This window comes from Pipistrellus hanaki (genome assembly GCF_964339955.1).
Source record: "Pipistrellus hanaki genome assembly, chromosome: 1".
NCBI lineage: Eukaryota > Metazoa > Chordata > Mammalia > Chiroptera > Vespertilionidae > Pipistrellus > Pipistrellus hanaki.
Window position 1 is genome coordinate 95,826,301 of NC_140503.1, and position 19,999 is coordinate 95,846,299.

At 38.5% G+C, this 19,999-nt stretch overlaps 1 protein-coding gene across 1 annotated transcript in view; it reads left to right on the top strand.

Moving 5' to 3' along the window:
* CCNY (cyclin Y) overlaps positions 1–19,999 on the top strand; it is a 145,838-nt gene that overhangs the window by 92,837 nt on the left and 33,002 nt on the right. The window contains exons 4-7 of the mRNA XM_084877104.1: positions 2,583–2,683; positions 8,783–8,818; positions 14,215–14,272; positions 14,369–14,488. Coding sequence (XP_084733230.1) covers positions 2,583–2,683; positions 8,783–8,818; positions 14,215–14,272; positions 14,369–14,488 — 315 coding nt within the window. The remainder of the gene's footprint in view (positions 1–2,582; positions 2,684–8,782; positions 8,819–14,214; positions 14,273–14,368; positions 14,489–19,999) is intronic.

Sequence of the window (19,999 nt, forward strand, 5' to 3'; positions counted from 1 at the left end):
CACAGGGGATGGAGCCCACAACCCGGGTATATGCCCTGACGAGGAATTGAACCGTAATTTCCTGATTCAACCACTGAGCCACATTGGCCGGGTATCTGGTGCTGGTTTTAATTCAGGATCACATCTGGCATTTAGTTGATGTGCTCCTAGGTCTCCTTTAATCTCGGGAGACCCTTAAACTTTCTCTTTCATGCTGTTGATATTGTTAAAGAATGCAAGGCCAGGTGTTTTGTTAATAGAATGTTTCTCATAGCTAATCAGTGGCAGAGCTACGTCCTGAACTCTAGGCTTTCTGACTCCAACCATGTTCTAGCTCATCTTGTCTTGGAATGTGTTGTCCATATTAATTAATTCCCTGCAGAGAACTAGCCATTGCTCCATTGAGGTGTGTCCTAAGCATGTCAGCATTTCACTGACCAGTGGCATGGGCCCTTGCTATGTTCTCCCTTGCTTCTGTTTGCCAGCTTGACATGTCATGCTCCTTTCTGCTGAGGCTGTGCTGTCATGACCAGCTCAAAGACCAGCTTGCCTCCGGAGGCAAGCTTCCTATGTGATGGCTGTGGTGTGGGCCAAAAAGGCACTCTGGTCCCTGGTTGAAGCTGTTAGTGTTTGCTGATTCAAGAAATTTATCTAGTCTATCTTCAAGAGACTTGGAGTCTAAATCCTAGAGAGAACAGAGATGAATAAGCTGAAAATGGCAGCGGAGATTGATCAGTGCTGCAGAAGTCACAAAAGCCTGAGAGCATCTGGGAGGACACTCAGCCCAGGTGGCAGGAAGGAGTTCTGAGCAAGGGCTGTCAACAAGGTTCTAGGATGAGTGGGGTCAGAGAAGGTAAAGGGCCTTTGGGGTATTATATGAAAAGATCTGGGAGAACATGGCATAAGTGAAGAACTATAGGTATAAACATATTGATTTGGTGTCACACAAATATCCCTTTTGAGCTCTGGTGTCTTAGATTTGACCTTGGGAACATTACTTCATTTCTCTGGACTCTTGACTTGTCTGTTAAATGGGAATTCTACTTACCTTCCTATGGGTTTATGAGTTGTAAATGAATACACGTATTCAGAACACTATTTTTTTTTTTTTTAGTGGTGTAGATTTCAGATCAAGAGGTTTACATTCTATGAATCTTGTAGTTCTGGCATTCAACAAATAACTTAATGCCCAGATGATATTTTAGAGTGATGACACCCGCTGAAAATGAAGATCTTTTATAATTTAATACTTGCAATTTTAATTCAATTTAGAAGTAAGAGTTTAAAAGTTGAGTTGGCATATCCTGGCAAAGTGGGGGCTTTGGCACACCAGTCCTTAGTGTTGGGAGGCTCAGGCTGACTTACATCTGGGCAATCCCAAACCAGGACTGGCCAGCCCCTCAGCAGGGCTGATTTCAAGTTAATCTTCTGAACCTTAGGGACTTTGTGCCTAGGGTTGTTCCTGCCCTAACTCAGGATGGTAGTTTCTTAGATTGTGAAGGAATGTAGTGTGTGCTCACTAGAATGCATTACTCAGCTCCTCTCCTTGGCTCTGTTCACAGTTTAGTCATGAAGAAATTTGTGTCAGAATAGTTGAAACTATACAATAATAGAAGTTAATTATTATTGTCCTTTGCTTCTTTTGGGGGATTATTCCCAAAGTTATACTGTATCTCCAAACATCTGTTAGTTAATAAATTATTTGTGTTAAACATATCTGTTGAAGTTTTGTTTGTAGTAGATTTTACACTAGTAGGGAAAGTTTCATAAGAACTTTTAAAAAACTTACTCCCCATATTAATAGCTATTATTAGTTTCTGATTTTTAGTGTGTCTTACATGATTTTAATGTAATTATTTTAAGAGCTTAAAAAAAGAAAAAAATGTTAGTGCCTTAGGAGTGTCTTAGTGAGAATATTGTGATGAATTAGATAGGTATGAAAATGCCATATTAAAATTGACATCCAAGTTGTAACTTCAGTTTACAAGCCTTCCTTACATAGTGCACAGACACATTATATGAAGATCATCCATTGATACTCTTTTGCAAAGTATCAGATAATCTTCCCTTTAAAAGATAACTTTGCCATAACAAAATAAAACTTTTTTTTTTTTTAAACATCACCTCTTGAAATTCAAGCAGATTAACCAGGAGTTTCTAAATTAACGTTGGTTGCATTTTCCATAGCCCCCAAATACTTTTACCCCAAGAATAGAGTGCCATGGAGCTGTGCATAAAACCAGGACATTCCCTTAATTAAAGGCTTTTGTTAGTGTGATTAGCAGGCTACTTGTTTCACACAGGCTCCAGGACAGGTGATTTTTATGGACTCTGCACTCTGATGCTTGATAGCAAGATTACTGTTCTTCCGATGAAGGAGGTTTGAGTGGTGACTATGAGTGGTGACTTCTATATGTGGAAGTACAAGGAATTTCATTGTAAGGAGAAAGTGTTTTTATATTGTTCGTGCTTGATAGTATTCACATTTCTTGCTAAGACATTTTTCCTTTGTGATCTGGTCTGAAGTTTAAGGGGATGATATTCTTTGGAAGAATTTTGAGCCCTGCTTAATTGTTATTGTCTTGTCACCATTGTTTTTCCAGCATCCTCCAGGACAAATAGCAAGGAAGTACAGCTCCTGCTCCACTATTTTCCTAGACGATAGCACAGTCAGTCAACCAAACCTCAAGTATACAATTAAATGGTGGGTATACAGATTTTTGCTTAAATGAATTCTTTTTTATTCCTAATTGGTTGGTTGTGAGGTCTGGTAGGAGGAGGACACTGACTATGAAAAATCGTATTAAAAAGTGATTTTGGTAGTTAAAATGTGTGGTGTTCAAAATATTTGTTAATATTACCAGTTAGATAGAGATACCAAAATTTGAAATTATTTTAAATGTAGATTAAAGCATATTTTTTATTTTTGTGCATACTTTCTACCTTCCCACTTTTTATTAAGGCTATCCTTGCACGACTCTGCTAATATTTTGCCTTCAAAATAAAATGGGATTCCACTTTAAGACTTGGGCTACAGTAGAAAGCAGGCCTGACACAATTGAAAGTGTCCTTGCTCACAATCAATATCTAAGTTCTGACCTCGGCTCTGTTACCGAGGGGTGAGGGTTTGGATAAGACTTCTTTTGGGGATCATATTTTCAAGTGGGGTTTAAGGGAAGAAGGTGAATCTTGATATAAAATCCTTCCTGTTGGGCTTCAGTTTTTATATTTAAAAATGGGAGGTAAGAAGGAAGGAACACTGATTTTTCCTGTAATGTTCCCACTAGCATTTTGATAACAAGAGATCACAGAGATTCTGATGTGCCAGGGTCTGTGGTCTTCAGCTCATCCATAAAAAACCTGGGGTATTTTACCTCCGTACTTAAGAAAATACACATTTAACAATAGTGCATAGTGGTGTTTGAGGTAAGTGTTTACATTGCTAAATAGGAAGTATTCTATCTCAGTGTGCCAGGTTTTCAGGCTTAGAAGCCCCGTTCTGAATGTTGCCACATGCACAGCCTCAATCAAGCAGTGGGGACTATCATGGTCTTCTGTGGACAGGGTTCACTCCACGAGGAAGGTGGAAGTTTGTTCACTTGGAGAGAGACTGCCTTCTCTGCTGCGGGGTTGGTATTTCCAGGTTCTAAATGGAAATGTGGCTTCTTTCAATACCTTGGTGTTAAGGGCGTGGTAAATGAGAGTGGGCATAAACCCAAAAGTCAGCTACTATAGATGGGAAGAGGTGTGACTATGAGCCACTTCTTTCCCTGAGCCTAGACTTATTGCTGGGAAATGGGAAGTATAGCGTTTCCTAGAGTAAATGATGAGCAGTTGTGGAGAGGAGTGGAAAGCCCTGAACATCCACACACTATGTGGCTGTTGGCATCTGCTCAAGCTTTGGAGCCCAAAGCGAAACCACTAACTTCCTTTAATCCTGGAATCATCTTCATGGGGAGAGCAAGGCAGAGGAGTGGGACAGCCTCCCCTTTAGGGCCAGTGGGAATTGCTGGGATGTACAGATGGATCTGAATCAGTTGCTCAGTGGTTCATCCTGGGATGACTTAAAATCGCCACTGGTTGTAACATGGATATTTAGGAGTGGGCAGGGAAACTGGGTGACAATTTGATATTTTAGTGACAAGTCTGGGAGGTGTAATCACTTTAAGTTACAACTATGCATCATTTAAATCAGTGGAATCCGCTCTGGCTGTGCCTGGAAGTCACCTGGGAGATTAAAAACACCCTGACGTTTGATGTCTCGCCACACAGATCCAATATATGGATTTTTAACCCCTCTTGGAGATTCTACCCTGTTTCCCCGAAAATAAGACAGTGTCTTATATTAATTTTTGCTCCCAAAGATGTGCTAGGTCTTATTTTCAGGGGATGTCTTATTTTTCCATGAAGAAATATACGGTACATATTTATTGTTAAAATAAAGGAAATTTATTACCTGTATACTGTATGGTAGTATGGTAGTTGTCAACACAAACCAGACAAACTGTGAATCCTACAGTATCAAGAATTTACTCATTTATTCAATGACAATCATGTCATCATCTTCTGGAACATCATCATAACAATCCAATTCCTGAATTTCCTGGTGAATTTCTTGTGACTCTATTTCTTTTAGAATCAGTGGACCAAATCTCTTATGTTTAACCTGGGGGGGGGGGGGGGGAGCTTATATTTCACTCAGAAGGAAACCTGTAAGTAGGTCTTATTTTCGGGGAAACACGGTAATAGGCAGCCAAGGTTAAGGACCCCTGATATAAGTGGTCAGCTGCTTTCTTCTCCCTAAAGTTCCCTTGAAAGTCTTAAATAAAATATTTTAAGTAAACTGTAGGTTAATACATGGAAGAGAAAGAAGCTGAAAAGCTAGACCAGTTAAGAAGGCTGACTTGAGACAAAGCAGTGTGGATACTGTGGCTTCCCTGATCCAAAAGATATTTTCTTTGCACCACCCAAATTTCATATTCTTTTAGTCAGTAGCTTAATTGTTTTAAAAAGTGCCCTGTTTTAAAAAATGTACATGTTGGACCTTGGAGCCCTGAAAATACAAGGGGGTAGGGAAGATGCTAAGTCTGAATGCTCTCATCTTCTAAAATTTTTCTTAAACCGAATCATACTCCTGTCTTGGCTCCCTCCCCCTAGACATTTGGTTACACACTCACTAATACAATAGTAGTTTAACTTCATTGTGGACATGGTGAGCATTTGTGGGCTGAACTTGCTTCTTGAAAACTAAGTATTCTTTTGTTTTTTTGAGAAAATTCTTTTGTTTCTTTGAAAAACCAACCAATTTATATTCTTATTTTTAAAAGAAAATTCTGTAAATTGGCGAAATGCCAAAATGAGGAAACACATTTACAAATTTTATTTTACTGAGTGGGGGGAGGGTTGGGTGCTATTCCAACAATGAAAGAAAAGCCTAAATATAAAAAGTTTGGGCCCTCTCTCTGTTCATTTTCTCCCCCCCCTCCCCCCAGGCGTGTGTGTTTTTTTCTTCTTTAATATTTTTATAAATTGATTTGAGAGAGAGAGAGAGAGAGGGAGGGAGGGAGGAGAGGGGGAGAGAGAGAAGCATTGATCTGCTAGAGAGAGCGAGAGAGAGAGAGAAGGGAGAGGGGGAGAGAGAGAGAGAAGCATTGATCTGCTGCCTCCTGCATGACTGCCACCAGGGATCAAACTCTGAAACCCAGGCATGTGCCCTGACCAGGAATTGAGCCCACCATCTCTTGGTGCATGGGATGACGCTCAACCAACTGAGCCATACCATCTCTGCCTAGGCATGATTTCTTGTTGGAGAATTTTGTTTTCCTATCTTTCCCCTAATTACCAACAGCTATGATCTGAAGTTAGTATTCACCAACCATTCCCTCTCCCAAATTCTATAAGGAGCAAAGGGATGATGATCAAGGAAAAGGTGTTGGGGGAGGGGGCACATTTACACAACTGGCAAGTAGTGCATGGCCCTGGGCCTTTGAGCATCAGAGAGCACTATTTACCCACCTGTCTTTATCTCTGTGGTTAAGCACTGCTTGATTTTTAGATGTCTTAGGATCCTCACATGCTTTGCTGACTTAGTTCTAGGTAAGAAGTAAGACAAGTACAGTGCCAATTATTACAATCTATTCTGTTTTCTTGGTCAAGAAAATAGCATTTCTTTCCTCTTAGTTACGTGGCAAAAGCATTTAAGTAAAACCTTTGATCCAAATATACTTCTGGTTTGGCCCCTGCCCATCTTCAGTGGAACCTCACCCTTTTCTGAAGATGTGGCAGAACTGACTAGGCCTCCAAAGCTAGACATTTGGAGTGGAGATTGACACCCGAATTGACTAAGTTTTCAGCTGGACTGCCTTTTTGCCCCCAGCAATCACTTTCTTTCAAGTTAACCAATGAAACTGCCCCATGGAGCTGGACTGTACATGCATTCTCAGCTTGATTTTCTCACTTTTTAGGATATGACCTGGAGTGGAAATTCTCCTTCAGAGTGGCTCTATTCTTCTTGGAAGTCTGAGGCCACAATAATGTCCTATCTTGTTTTTGGCTCTGGGGGTTTGGGTCCCTGAAAATTTTCACTCTATCTACAGAAAACAGTAGACCTCTTGAGATGGAAATATTGATAGGGGAATCACAATAATAATTTTAGTTTTAGAACTTTGAAATAGTGCTTTTATATTTGGTTATAATAACAACTTTGTGATATAGATTAAATTGTCCTAATTTTATAAATGAGGAAATGAAGGCTCTGAGAAATGAATGAACTATAATAAATGAAGGAGCCAGATTTTAACCCAGGTTGCTTTGATTTCCAGTGTAGTGATAGTTTTCTTGTGTCATATTCCCACCCAGGGAAAACAAGAACCATTTTTCCCCCTCAATCAAAGTGACTAATCACTTCAAGCCCAATGGTAGGAAGCATTCAGCTTAAATCTTAACATTAGATTAGAAGAGCAATCACTTCAGTAAGAATAAAACAGTAATTTCTTCCCTTTTTTCCTGGTGCATTATGGGAGAATGAAAGGGCACAAAACTATTATCCAAGTCAGAAATCCTGGCATCTGGTGTCTGAGCCCAAATTTTCTCATTTGTAAAATAGAATCAGTTAGATGTATTTTTTCATGTATGTGAAAGCACTTTGAAAGCTATATTATTTTTTAAAATTCTGAAACCTTTTTACTTCAATTACAATTCTTTCATGAATTTAGATTCTTTTCAAAATATTAGAAGAGAATATATTACTCTTTGCTCCTGAATACTTTTAAAAACTAGCTAAAATTATTTGAATGAAAAGATCTGAAAAGAGATTTGGAGGAAAATAAATTTTCTTGTGATACAGTGAGATTGGCTATTGTCATGTTAAGTTATTGGTAAACCTCTGAGCTAGTGGAATCCAGCATGCATGCCTAAGGTTCTAAGTAGGTGCCTTGGATGGCAGTTTCTGTGTTCTGAGACCCAGAACACAATCTGATAAGACTTGTTACCATTGTTCTTGGTAGCTTAAAAAACTGAATTTTGGCCTCTTCAGTAAATTTTAGAGTTAAAAAAAATTAGTGGTAGAAGCAAACAAAAAATAAAATAGTGAAAGGAGCTAGTCAGTTTACAAAAGAGGAAATTTAAAAAAAATATCCAGTTGATAGGAATAACCCTGCCAACTTGATAGGTTCTCAAAGAAACTCAAATTGAAAACAGTACACCACTTTTTAACCTACCCTGTTAGAAAACATTTTGTTAAAACATATAAGGTGAGTGTTAGCAAGGGTGAGGTGAAACAGACACTGGTGGGGAAGTATACTGGTATAGTTTTTTTTGCAAAGATATTTGTTAGTGTATGTGGGGAGCCTTACAATTATTATGACTTTAGATTGAGTAATTATAATTACAAGATGTTCTCTTATGGAAATAATGTACACAGGTTGCACACATTTATCTCTGAGAATATTTATTATGCTGTTAGTTATAATTGCAAAGCATTAGAAACAATATTCAGCAACTATATGATAAAGCATAGCCATTTAAAATCATGTTTTTAAATAGTTTTAATTGTAAGGAAAATGTTATTGAAAATAAAAGTGGGACACAAACCTATTTATTTACACATATAATGTATAGAATCTATGTGTCTCAAGCTAATAGTCATCTTTGGGTAAAAGGGTTATTTTTATTTATACTTTCTATGTTTTCTAAAATTTTCATCTTATGGATATAATGCATTTTATAATCAGAAAGGGGAAATGACTTTATTAAATTAAGATCTTTTAAAATGTAAAATAAAATTTGAAGAACGTATAACAGATAGTAGTTGCAGTACCATTTCAGCAAGTGAATGAATAAGTAGACCGGTTGTCAAGAGGTTATTGATTTAAGGGAGAAAATATCAAACCCCTGTGAGTGATAGTCACATTTTTCTGGTGGTTACAAAGAAACCACTACTTTTCTAAAATAGTAAGTACTGATTTGGAGATTCCTAAAGGTGTTTAATTTGTACCACCTGTATTTGTACATAATGCTTGTGTTTTACAAGTGAGGAAAGCTTAAGATTTCAGATAGTAAGAGAAATTTTTAAATATCACTTGAAGTTTCAGTATTTCTGAAACAAGATTTAATGATTTCTAGGAATGAGTACCAGATTGATTTACTTTAAAGAGATCATTTTTTAAATCAGCATTCTGACTTAAATGGGACTGTTCAGATGGATTGTTTGACTTTTACTTAAATTTAAATATCAGACTAATGTCAGATAATACATAACATTTGAATATGCTTATGAAACATTGAATTGCATTTTATTTTACAGTGTAGCTCTCGCAATATATTATCACATCAAAAACAGGTATGTGGATGATTAATTTTGTGCTAAAAACATTACATTCTATGTTTTTTGTTTTTTCTTTCTATTATTTTCTAGTTGCTTTAGCCTTCATATTTTCATAGGTTTCTAAAATTAGAATAATTTACCAAAACTTTTCAGGTAAGTGCTGTGAACTGCTTCTAATTCAAAGGAAACTAGATGGGTATATATGTTTGAGCTTAGTAAAACAAAGCAAAGCTTCTTGTATGCTACATTAATATAAAAATGTTTAGTGTTTCAATTTAGTAGAGGAAATTTTGGGTTGAATTTAGACATAAATTATATTAATGGAGTAGAAACCTTCTCTCTGACATAAATATGAAGATAGTTGTTAATTTAATAGGGAATCATAGAAAAATTATTTAAGCATATATCATTAATATTTTATTTGAACACTAAACATGTAAAAGTACATTGACTTTCATTTTTTAAAAAAAGAATTAATGGTTTTATTGATTTCATAGAGAGGAAGGGAGAGGAAGAGAGAGATAGAAACATCAATGATGATAGAGAATCATTAATGGCTGCCTCCTGCATACCCCCGACTGGGATTGACCTGGAATCAAACCTTGACTACTTGGTTCCTGGGTAGACACTTAACCCCTGAACCACACCGGCCAGGCCATTTGTCATTTTTTTTTTAATGAAGCATCAAGACTTTAGTTTTGAGCATGGCATTGATTAGAATATCAAAATGACTTTCTTTTGTAAGCCACGCCTGTAATTTTTCCTTTTGAACAGTGTTGATTTTTTAAGTCAATATCAACAAAATATAAGACATTTGCAGAACAATCTGATCATAGAATCCTTCAGGTTTTGACCACACAAGGAATTTATTGTTAGAGATGGCCTCTTATTGTGCCTTTTCCAAAGCACCCTTCCTCGTTTTCATAAGAACAAAGCCACTCTCATTGCAGTCTTATTTCATTAAGTGTCATTTACATATGTTATATGAATCTAATAAAAACAACTCACGTTAAAGAATGAAATTCAACCCAGTAATGCCCTGGCCACTGTGGCTCAGGTTGGAGGGGCATCCTATGCACCAGAAGGTCTTGGGTTCAAATCCCAGTTAGGTTTTGACTTAGGTTGCAGGTTCCACCCAGGTTGGGACAGGTAAGGGAGGCAACCAATTGATGTATCCCTCTCACATCCATGTTTCTCTTTCTCTTCCCCTTCCTTAAAAAAATTCAACCCAGTATATTTGAAGCTGTAATTGGCTTTATTAAGTGATTCATGAATTAGGCAGCATTCTACCCAGCAGCTAGAAGGGAGTTTCAGGTCTTATACAAAATGGAAATTTTATGGGGGTTTTCTTTGTATTGAGTTTAGAGGAAGGGAGAGAGAGAGACTTCATTTGTGAGAAAGAAACATGGGTGGGTTGCCTCCTGTCGGATTGAACTGGAAACCTGGGTAATGTGCTATAATCAGGACTCAAACCCTGGTGTACAAGACAACTCTCAACCAAATGAGCCACACTGGCCAGGGCAAAATAGAAAGTTTTTATAGGCAGAAAGAGGATGGGACTACGAAGTTAAAAGATTAGATTATTTCAGGCAAGGATACCTTTACTTAGGGAAGGCAGATTATCTCAGTAGTGCTGATAGGAAATGCCAAAACGGTTTAAAATTCCACTCCTGAAACTACAGTTAGGTTAGTTATTAAGTGTTGGTTTGGTGACATAGCTTAGTAAAAGTAACTCCATTTTGGCCTATTTTTGTTTTGTTTTTTTAAAAACACTGATGTGTGACTCATTTCTGGGGACAAGCATGGCCACCTCATGGTTGGAATGGATCTCAATGGACCATACTGCCTTAAATGTGTTTTGTGTTTTTTTAAATATATGTTATTGAGTTTTTACAGAGAGGAAGGCAGAAGGAGAGGGATGGAGAGTTAGAAATATCGATGAGAGAGAAACATCGATTCAGCTGCCTCCTGCACACTCCCTACTGGGGATGTGCCCACAACCAAGATACATGCCCTTGACTTGAATCGAACCTGGGACCCTTCAGTCCGAAGGCTGATGCTCTATCCACTGAGCCAAACCGGATAGGGCTCTTAAATGTGTTTTATAAAAAGGGCATGGGAGAGTTGTGATAAGTCAATGAAGTGAAGGTTAGATGACAGAGTTCTAAACAGTCTTATGGGAAAATACAAATATCTGGAGGTAAACACCTGGAAAGGTATTTTCTGTAGTTAGATTTTCCTGTATTGTAATTGTGATTCATGGTTCTTTATGGTGCTTGAGAATTTTAGATTTAAAAATTTATAAAATGAAGGCTACTGGACATTTAAACCTTGACCAGAAGAATAACATATCAATGAAAGTGTATGTTTTGTCTTGCTGCCTATTTCTATGATAGTCATTCAAACTTTTAAAACATTTAAGTCTTAGATAACTATGTAGTACCATTTATGGAACTCAGCTGTGTTTTCAAACCAACTAGTTTTGCATTAGTATCTTTAAGTGATTTCTCAGTTCTTAGACTGTTATGGATACCAAAGTTAATTTATAGTCATATCTGATACTATGAGCCAACTGTGTAAGTGCTTACTCTGGCCACCCCAGGCAGCTCTTTACATGCATTATCTCATTTAGGGTTTTGTGGGCTTTTTTGGGGGGTTTTTTTTGGAGAGAGAGAGAGAAACATTAATGATGAAAGAGTATCATCGATTGGCCGCCTCTTGCACATTCCCCCTATTGGGGATCAAGCCCGAAATCCAGGCATGTGCCCTGATCAGGAATTAAAATACAACCTCCTGGTTCATAAGTTAATGCTCAACCAGTGAGCCAGGCTCATTTAGTTTTTGTAACTTCATGAGGTGATACTGATATTGAAAGGAATTTTAGGGACATGAGACACAATTTTAGGGAAGTGGGGTCCATGGGAGAGGAAGGCATACATAATAAGCGGAGACAGCTCCAAGCTGCCAGATTGCTTATCTTACATTCACAGAGGATGGAGGAATGTTACAAGATAAGAGGAACAAGAAGTGGGGGGAGAAGGGGAAAGAGACCTGTGAGCTTTAAGACTTTGAAACTGATACCATGCAGGAAAGTAGCCAATTAGAAAAGCACGAGTGGATATGAATTAAGGAAGGATCCAATTAGAAAGTAGAATGCCAAAGAGCTCACAGCATTTATAAACCCAGAGACAGAGAGACTCAGAGGATTAGATTTTCCCCCCATTTTAGAGAGAGAGCAGTTTTTCCCATTTGGGGTCCCTTTCCCAGGGGGAGTTTGTATACACTTAAAATAAACTTCCACATTTTTGCTAAACATCTTTTAGTCTGAATTTTATTCTTCAAACTTCGTAGGACAAGAACCTCTTCATAGGACAATGAGAGTCCGAACTCACCATTCTGTGTCTAGTGTTATCTCCATTTTACAGATAGAGAAACTGAGGTACAGCAAGTGAAATAATTTGCCTAAGATTACACAACTGGTAAATTGGGGAATGGGAAATTGAACCCAGGTAATATACCACTGAGACTTCTAATCATGTGCTTTACTTGCCCAATGGTGATAAACTGGGCCAAAAGTAAGTGAATGGAAGTGAGAAAGTCCCAACTGAAAAAGTGAGCATTTGTAAACAAGCATGATTGACATATAGATTGTACCCTTCTTGGGATGAGGTGGCGTTGACCAACTGCAGACTTTCTCCTTGATAAATCATACTGGCCTCACCTCTGGGGCTGGTGATAGATCCATTAGCTTGGGAGAGATTATGCTGATCAGCTAAGACACAACTTTAAATGGAGGTGAAAGGAAAATCCATTTCACGGAGGAGTCATTTTAGCTTAAATTCTTAATCCTCATTTATATTTTGAACCTACATTTTCATTTTTAAAATTACTTCTGATGAATGTTTCTTGAGAGTGCTGCAGGGTCTTAACTCATCAGAAAAATTGAAAAGGACTGAACAGCCCAAAGAAGGAGGGGTATTGGGCTAGGCTTTGTCTCTCCCGGAGCACCTTGAGTAATCTTGCAGAGGCAGTGAGGTGAGGCATGGGCTCATTTCTCATAGCTGGGGTTCTTATAAAAGGAAGTGTCACCGCGTGCACCGGAAGGAAACAGCTTTTTGAGACTCCACTATCAGGCCCTACCTGGTTGAACCTGTCTTTACTGGCGTTTATCTAAATCAGAGGTGGGGAACCTTTTTTCTGCCAAGGGCCTTTTGATATTTATAACATCATTCCTGGACCATATGAAAGTATCATCTTAAAAATTAGCCTGCTATATTTGGTCAAACATTTAATTAACTCACCCCTAATGCCTTGGCAGGGCCAGACCAAAGGATTTCCAGGGCCGAGGCCTGAGGGCTGGAAGTTCCCCACTCTTGATCTAAATCTTTGCTACCTGTGTTCCTGCAGGCTAGTGAAAATAAGCACAGGTATGAATGCCCAAAGCTTTAAAAACAATTGGTAATGCAAATTGAGTTGTTCTGTTAAAGATCTTTCTTTCTCTTTTATTTTTTTGTAGACAGTAAATTCATAGAGCAGAAACTGTAGTGTTTACCACCATGGCTGTGTATTAGGGACAGGTCTGGAGTCTTATACCATTCACAAGCCTAATTGACTCTGGAAGCACAAACTATGGAAATGATATGCTGTTACCAAAAGCAATGGTTTCCAAATATGTTTGTAAAGAAAAGTTTTTAGGCAAAATTCAACAGATGAAAAGCAGAGCTGTCTATGGTGAGGTATGAATAGTCCCTGCAGGACAGCTGACTGAGGCACTGTGCTTAGAGTGAAAGCCACCACTTTACATGGCTCATTTTCTAGCCTGATAGCAACAGCCACGTTTTTAAAATTTTTATAGGTTTATAGGTTGAGCTTTTCTATGCATCACCTCGTTTTTTCAATACAAAATTGTGAAACTCTTAATGAAATTACTAAGTTGCATGTTGTTAAACACTTCAGATTAATCTCTAGGATACATTGAATTTCCTCTTGGACTTCTTGATTTAGGCTCTTATGTCAACCACAGCATACTACTAGTTTAAGCAGATCTGTCAGCCTTTGCTCAAGAAACAAGATGTTAGGTGGGGCGGGATGAAGGAGTCAATGGCGGGGAAAGGGATGACATCTATAATTTCAACAATAAAGATAAATTAAAAAAAAACACAAGTTGTTAAATTTAGATTTGGTTCATTTGAAAACTCAGAAAATAAAAATTTGTGTTCTCACACAAGTTAATTTATAGCTATTTTATAGACAAAAAATTATCTAATACTGTACTTAAGTAAAACAAATTTTTATTCACTGCCTTCTCTTTCTTCAAATAACAGTTGAATCAAAATATATTTTGTTTTATTTTGAAGGACACTCGTTCTTGCACAAAGTAAACTCCGTTTTCTATTCATTTTCCCCACCAGAGACCCAGATGGAAGGATGCTCTTCGATATTTTTGATGAAAACCTTCACCCTCTTTCGGTAATCTTCTCCTTCTTGTGTTTCATTATGGTGTTTAATTATTTCTCTTTTGCTCTTATTGGGTGGCCTGCTATCTGAAAATATTTTTCCCCCCAGAAATCCGAAGTGCCACCAGATTATGACAAACACAACCCAGAACAGAAGCAGATTTACCGGTTTGTTCGGACACTGTTCAGTGCTGCTCAACTGACGGCTGAATGTGCCATTGTCACTCTGGTGAGTGCCCTCCAGAGACGGCCCATCCGCTAGTTGAGTGGAGTGGTGCACAGGGACCCTTAACAGGTATCCTAAGGACACTATAGTTTCTCTTTTGGATATTCGATAGGCCTTTCCTAAAAGAGGGTATAAAGTCTGTTTCCACAGTCCCCTTAAAAGTCAGTTGTACAATCACATTCAAAACCAATAAATGTTGAAACTTTAAATGCAGGTAAGACAAGGCTGCCCCCTCCCTATGAATGTCTAGGTTTCCTGTTGTTGATGCCTACAAAAGTTTTAATGACAGTCACAGGATAAATATATATCTAACATGAATACATGTATAGGAAGGAGTGTATATTGCTACCTTTTCTTTTCTGTTTTATGTAAATAATGTGTCTCTAAGATATTCAAAGACAATTTGGAATCTGCACTTTCAGGCTCAAACAAGAGATAAAAATCTTTACTTTTACTTAGATTTTTAAAACTTTAGGGACTATGTAGGTGAAATATCATTTGGGAAGTAGATTTGACAATGGAACCCATTGTCACTGACCTTTTACATTATGAACAAATCAGATAATGAGTTGTCCTGGAGGAGTCAGACAGACATTGCCTGGAGCCTCTTAGAAGAGATGATTGTCAAATAGAAAGTTTATACGCCACTTGAGGACCCTTTATTTCTTTCACACTGAGAGCTCTGTGCTCTACGAACCAGTAAACCTGTTTGTTCATTCATTCATTCATTCACGCCTTTGTTAATTTCTTCTTTCCTCGAACCTCCTCCTAATGACTAAAATAGGCATTCATCACTAGGCAATTTGGATGATTTAGGCTCTTATGTCACAATTGAGAAGAAAATTTATTGCTCAGCCTTGTTATCCTAGAGGTTTACATGTTCTTAAAAAACACCAGGGTTGAAATTTTTATATAGAGAAATTGCAATGAAGAAAAAAGAAGAGTAAGAAAGTTGGGTGAAACCATGGATGAGATTAGTACTAAGATTCATACCATGAAGAAACTATTTATTTTGAAGCTATTGCTGGTGGATTTGGTAGGGATTTTTTTACCTTTAATTCTTATGAAATTTAGACCTGACTGACCTAATAATGCCTCATTGCTTAGATTTATTAACATGAAAGTAAGATTTTTCATCCCTGCGGCTTCCTCAGTTTCTGCAAAGATGTTGAGAGAATATCTGAAATGCATTCTTATCTTCAGGGTGAAAGGGTGGATCAGTTAACTCATGTCTTTTGAGTTCTATAGGAATGGTACATACTTGTCAGTCATTGTAACTACTGAAGTCTTCACCTATCCTATTAGATAAACTGGTAGCTTAGCAGGAGATTAGCGTATATTGGGGTCTTGTTGATTACAACCTAAGGATGAACATTTGTGGGATTCTCCATGGTGGGTACAGCACTGCAGACCAACTCTCTGGTGGCTGCTGCTTGTGATAATCTGAACAGTGAGCAGAGGTTTTTTTCCCCTGGGTCGTCTCACCACGCTGAAAAATAAGCTCCAGGGACCAGGAAATGTAAGCAAAGGTGTGGAAAATTTATTACAAGCAGATTCAGACTCCCCACAAGGGGAGAGGGACCTAATAATGGGCTGCCCGTGAAGCCTTGTAGTCCAGGGGTATATATTTGCTACAAGCCTGCTCTATATCTACCTGTGTGGCCACTTGATTGATTCCTTCATTTTTATTGCCCAGCAGTGGACCTGAACTTTGTCTTTTCTTTGTTCCTATGCATCAGTACACCTTGTTGCTGCAGGCTTTTCCTTGGCTTCCCATGCCTCCCACGTTGTGTCCAAAAACATTCCATTATTTCAGCATGATTGGTTTCTGTGATTAGGCTTGCTCAAGCTGCTGTGTCTGCCCTACCTTTGTTTCCCATTGGACCCCTGCCCTGTCTGCCTGTGTTTCAAGTTAATTTCTCTCACTTGTATTGGCTGAGAGTCAGCCTGCATGCAGACAGATGTATCCTCTGAACCAGACCCTGTGTAATAATGCTTTCCTTTTCTTGTGTACCCTAGACTTAGAAAAGTAGAACATTTCCTATAGAGTTGACAGAGATGCACTAATCTCTGCTTTTCTCCTGTATTCTCTTGGCATACTGCCCAAGAGGAAATGGGGGTGGGGGTGTGGAGGTGGGGTAGATAGCAGTTAACCTTGGCCCTGTTTCCCATAAAGAAAGAAGATTGGAACCTGCCTGTGGTAAGAGAGCTTCCAAGACCTTCAAACACCCAGCACCTACTAAACCCAAAGCAAATATTTCACAGTTTAATTAATTTTATTTTAAAAGAGTAACAATAACTTAATTTCACTAAATATATTTAGCCTTATAGGATATGCTAAAAGCTTTTCTATTGATACTACGTTAGGAAATTAAAAATGAGGGTGAGGTAATAGAATTGCACCTTGCTGAGTTATAAGAGCACTTTGTGGGAAGCCAGAGTTGGGTGAAAGGCCATAGCATCCAATTGCCCTTCTGCCCCTTTCTCTCAGGAGTCACTTTAGCTGGCTTAATCCTTAAAGCCATGTAGTAGTTGGGACTAAAATATAGTTTGCTGCCTGCCTAAACCAGGGATTTTAATTACTATGAGGATAAGAAATCTACACAAAGAGGCCAAGGCTGGAGATTTATTGGGAAGTCCTGGGCCCCATAGATCCCTTGTCCTCTAGAATGGGAGTACTTCAGGCTGTATAATGAAATCAACAGGTTCTTCTCTCCTTCCCTGCCCTTCAGGGGCTGTCTCATCATGCCTCTGTTCCTTCCTGCTGTTCTACAGCATTAATTTTCAGTTTCACTTCTGGTTTTTTGAACCAGGAAAGTTTTGCTGGAAGTAATAGGATTCTTCATGGTAAGGTGGGAAATGTATTTCAAAGATACATGCTTTTAGGGGTTTGAGGTGCCATGATAAGATTTATTGGAGGGGCACACAGGACATAAGATACCCCTGAAGAGGATGCCACACTGTCATCACTGCCTTATCCATGACCAGGTGGCTCAGCTCCAAATTGCGGCAGATGTCCATCCTCTATGGCTGCAGACCCACACTTGTCCTTACTGAGCTCAGGAGGAGGGTTGTGGTCCAGAGATGCTATGCCATTACCCCTGCATTAGCATCTGAAACTTCAGTAGTCTAGCTTAGTCTCGTTCCTCTCTGGCCCACTTTCCATGCTATGCTTTGGCCTGCCACTGCGCTTGCTACACCCAGGCCTTTGAGGCTGAATGCAGAGAGAGTGCCCCCCCTCTGTCTTTGTTAAGCTTTTATTTTTCTTTGGACTGGGGAGAGAGCAAGCAGGCTTTCTTTGAAACTGTTCAAACTCTTTCCTGGATCTTCTGGGGTTTTGTGCCCTTATCCTACCTGTTCTTTTTCTCATACTTTCCCAGGTTAGACTCCTCCCTTTATGGTCTCTATTTTGGCTCCTACTGCAAAAGCCTCATAGTTTTGCCCCCTCATCTGGCTTCTGCTGAGCATGTCTCAGCTATTGTTCCTTGGATAGATCGGAAAGCCAATCTTTCCTGTCCACTCAGATGCCTGGAATGACTGTGAAGCTGCTCCTTCCTAGTTAATCTGGCTTAATATCTGATTTTATATGCTATCTTCATTTGTTAATAACCAACTAGCTGCTTACACTAACAGAAGTAACTGTCTTAAACTTGACTCTGCATCACTTTTTCATTAAGTCACAACATTGGCTAATTTTGTCTCATATTTATTTAGTTCAGATTTTGGAGAGGGGATTAATTTTTATTGGATCCATCAGTGATTGGCTTAGTTCCTTTGGAGTCAGATGTTCACCCTTAACAAAATCAGTTTTGACTCAGAGGTGACAGGAGAAAGAGGCCCAGGGCTTTGGCCTGAGCCATTATTTTTCTTGATCTGTAAGCTCCTCTGCTTAAAACCTCCAGTGATTCCCCATCATGCTCAAAGGAAGCCACAAAGAAAGCCCTTTTTTGCCCCTAGGGCCCCAGCAGGATCAGGCCTCCTTTTTATCTCAACTCAGCTGCTATCACCACACACACACACACACACACACACACACACACACACACGTCATTCTGCTCCAGCCACTGTGGCATCCAGACACATAGCTACCTCAGGACTTTGACACTTGGCACCTGTCTGGAATCCTCTTTCCCAGATATGCATGTGGTGCTTCCTTGCCTTCCTCCAGGTCTGCTCAGAAAGCATATCAGGGAGTCATGGTGTTTTGAATTATAACTTCCTTTCTCCTTTCTCCCTTTTCATTTCCTTTCTATCATTTCTTGCTTTGTTTTTCTCCAGAAAACACTTATCACCAATTAATTCTTTAGGTTTTACTCATTATTTTATTTTGTCTTTAACCTCTATGATTAATGATTTTCTATCTTTTTGTCTTTTTTGTTTTGGTTTACTGCAATATGACCAGCATCTAGAAAACATCCTGATACATAATAAATGTTCAATAAATATTTATTAAATGTACAAAGTAAGCATGGTAATGACTACCTACTGGCTGAAGTAAATAAAAATGACGTTGATGTGCCTCACACCTTTTCTGAAACATAAGGACTATTCCAAAGCTATTTATTGGAGTCTTCTTCTTCTTTGCTAGTAGTGGTTTAAACTCATATTCTGCTGTTTCACTACTTAAGTTAGTAAGCTGAGCTTTCTGTAGGGAAGATGGCAAAGTTTTTAGCTGTGGGGACATTACTCAGACAGTCCCCATACTGAGTGTTGCTAACAAGGTTGGTTCTATCTGCACAGCTGTGGTGATAGTGATTGGTGAGAGTTTGTTCTAGATCAGTGTTTCCCAAACTTCTCTCATGATGAGAATCACCTGGTGGAGTTGCTAAAACACAGATTCCTGAATCCCAACTAAGAAGTGCTAAACTAGGATTTTTGAGAACATATAGGTAAAATTGCATACCTAACTTAGTGCTCTGTATATAACATCTGTCTTAGAGCACTAGTTAAGTATACAATTTTACCTATATGTTCCCAAAAATCCTAGTTTAGCACTTCTTAGTTGGGATTCAGGAATCTGTGTTTTAACAACTCCACCAGGTGATTCTCATCATGAGAGAAGTTTGGGAAACACTGTTCTAGATCTTTGAAATATGCCACTGGTATTTTAATGGGCATTACATTGACTCTGTAGATTGCTTTGGGTAGTATTGACATTTTAATAATTTTGATTTTACTAACCCATGAACATGGTATGTTCTTCCATTTGTTTATGTCTTCCTCTATTTCTTTTTTCAATGTCCTGTAGTTTGCTGAGTACAGGTCATATACGTCCTTAGTTAAGTTTATTTTTCAGTATCTTATTTGTTTTTATTTGTTTCTCTTTTGGTGAGTTCATTATTGGTGTATAAAAGGGCCATAGATTTCTGAGTGTTTTGTACCCTGCTACATTGTCAGATTCATTTATTAGGTCTAGTAGTTTTTTTATGTAGTACTTAGAGTTTTCTATGTACAGTATCATGTCATCTGCAAATAAGGACAGTTTTACTTATTCTTTTCCAATTTGGGTGCCTT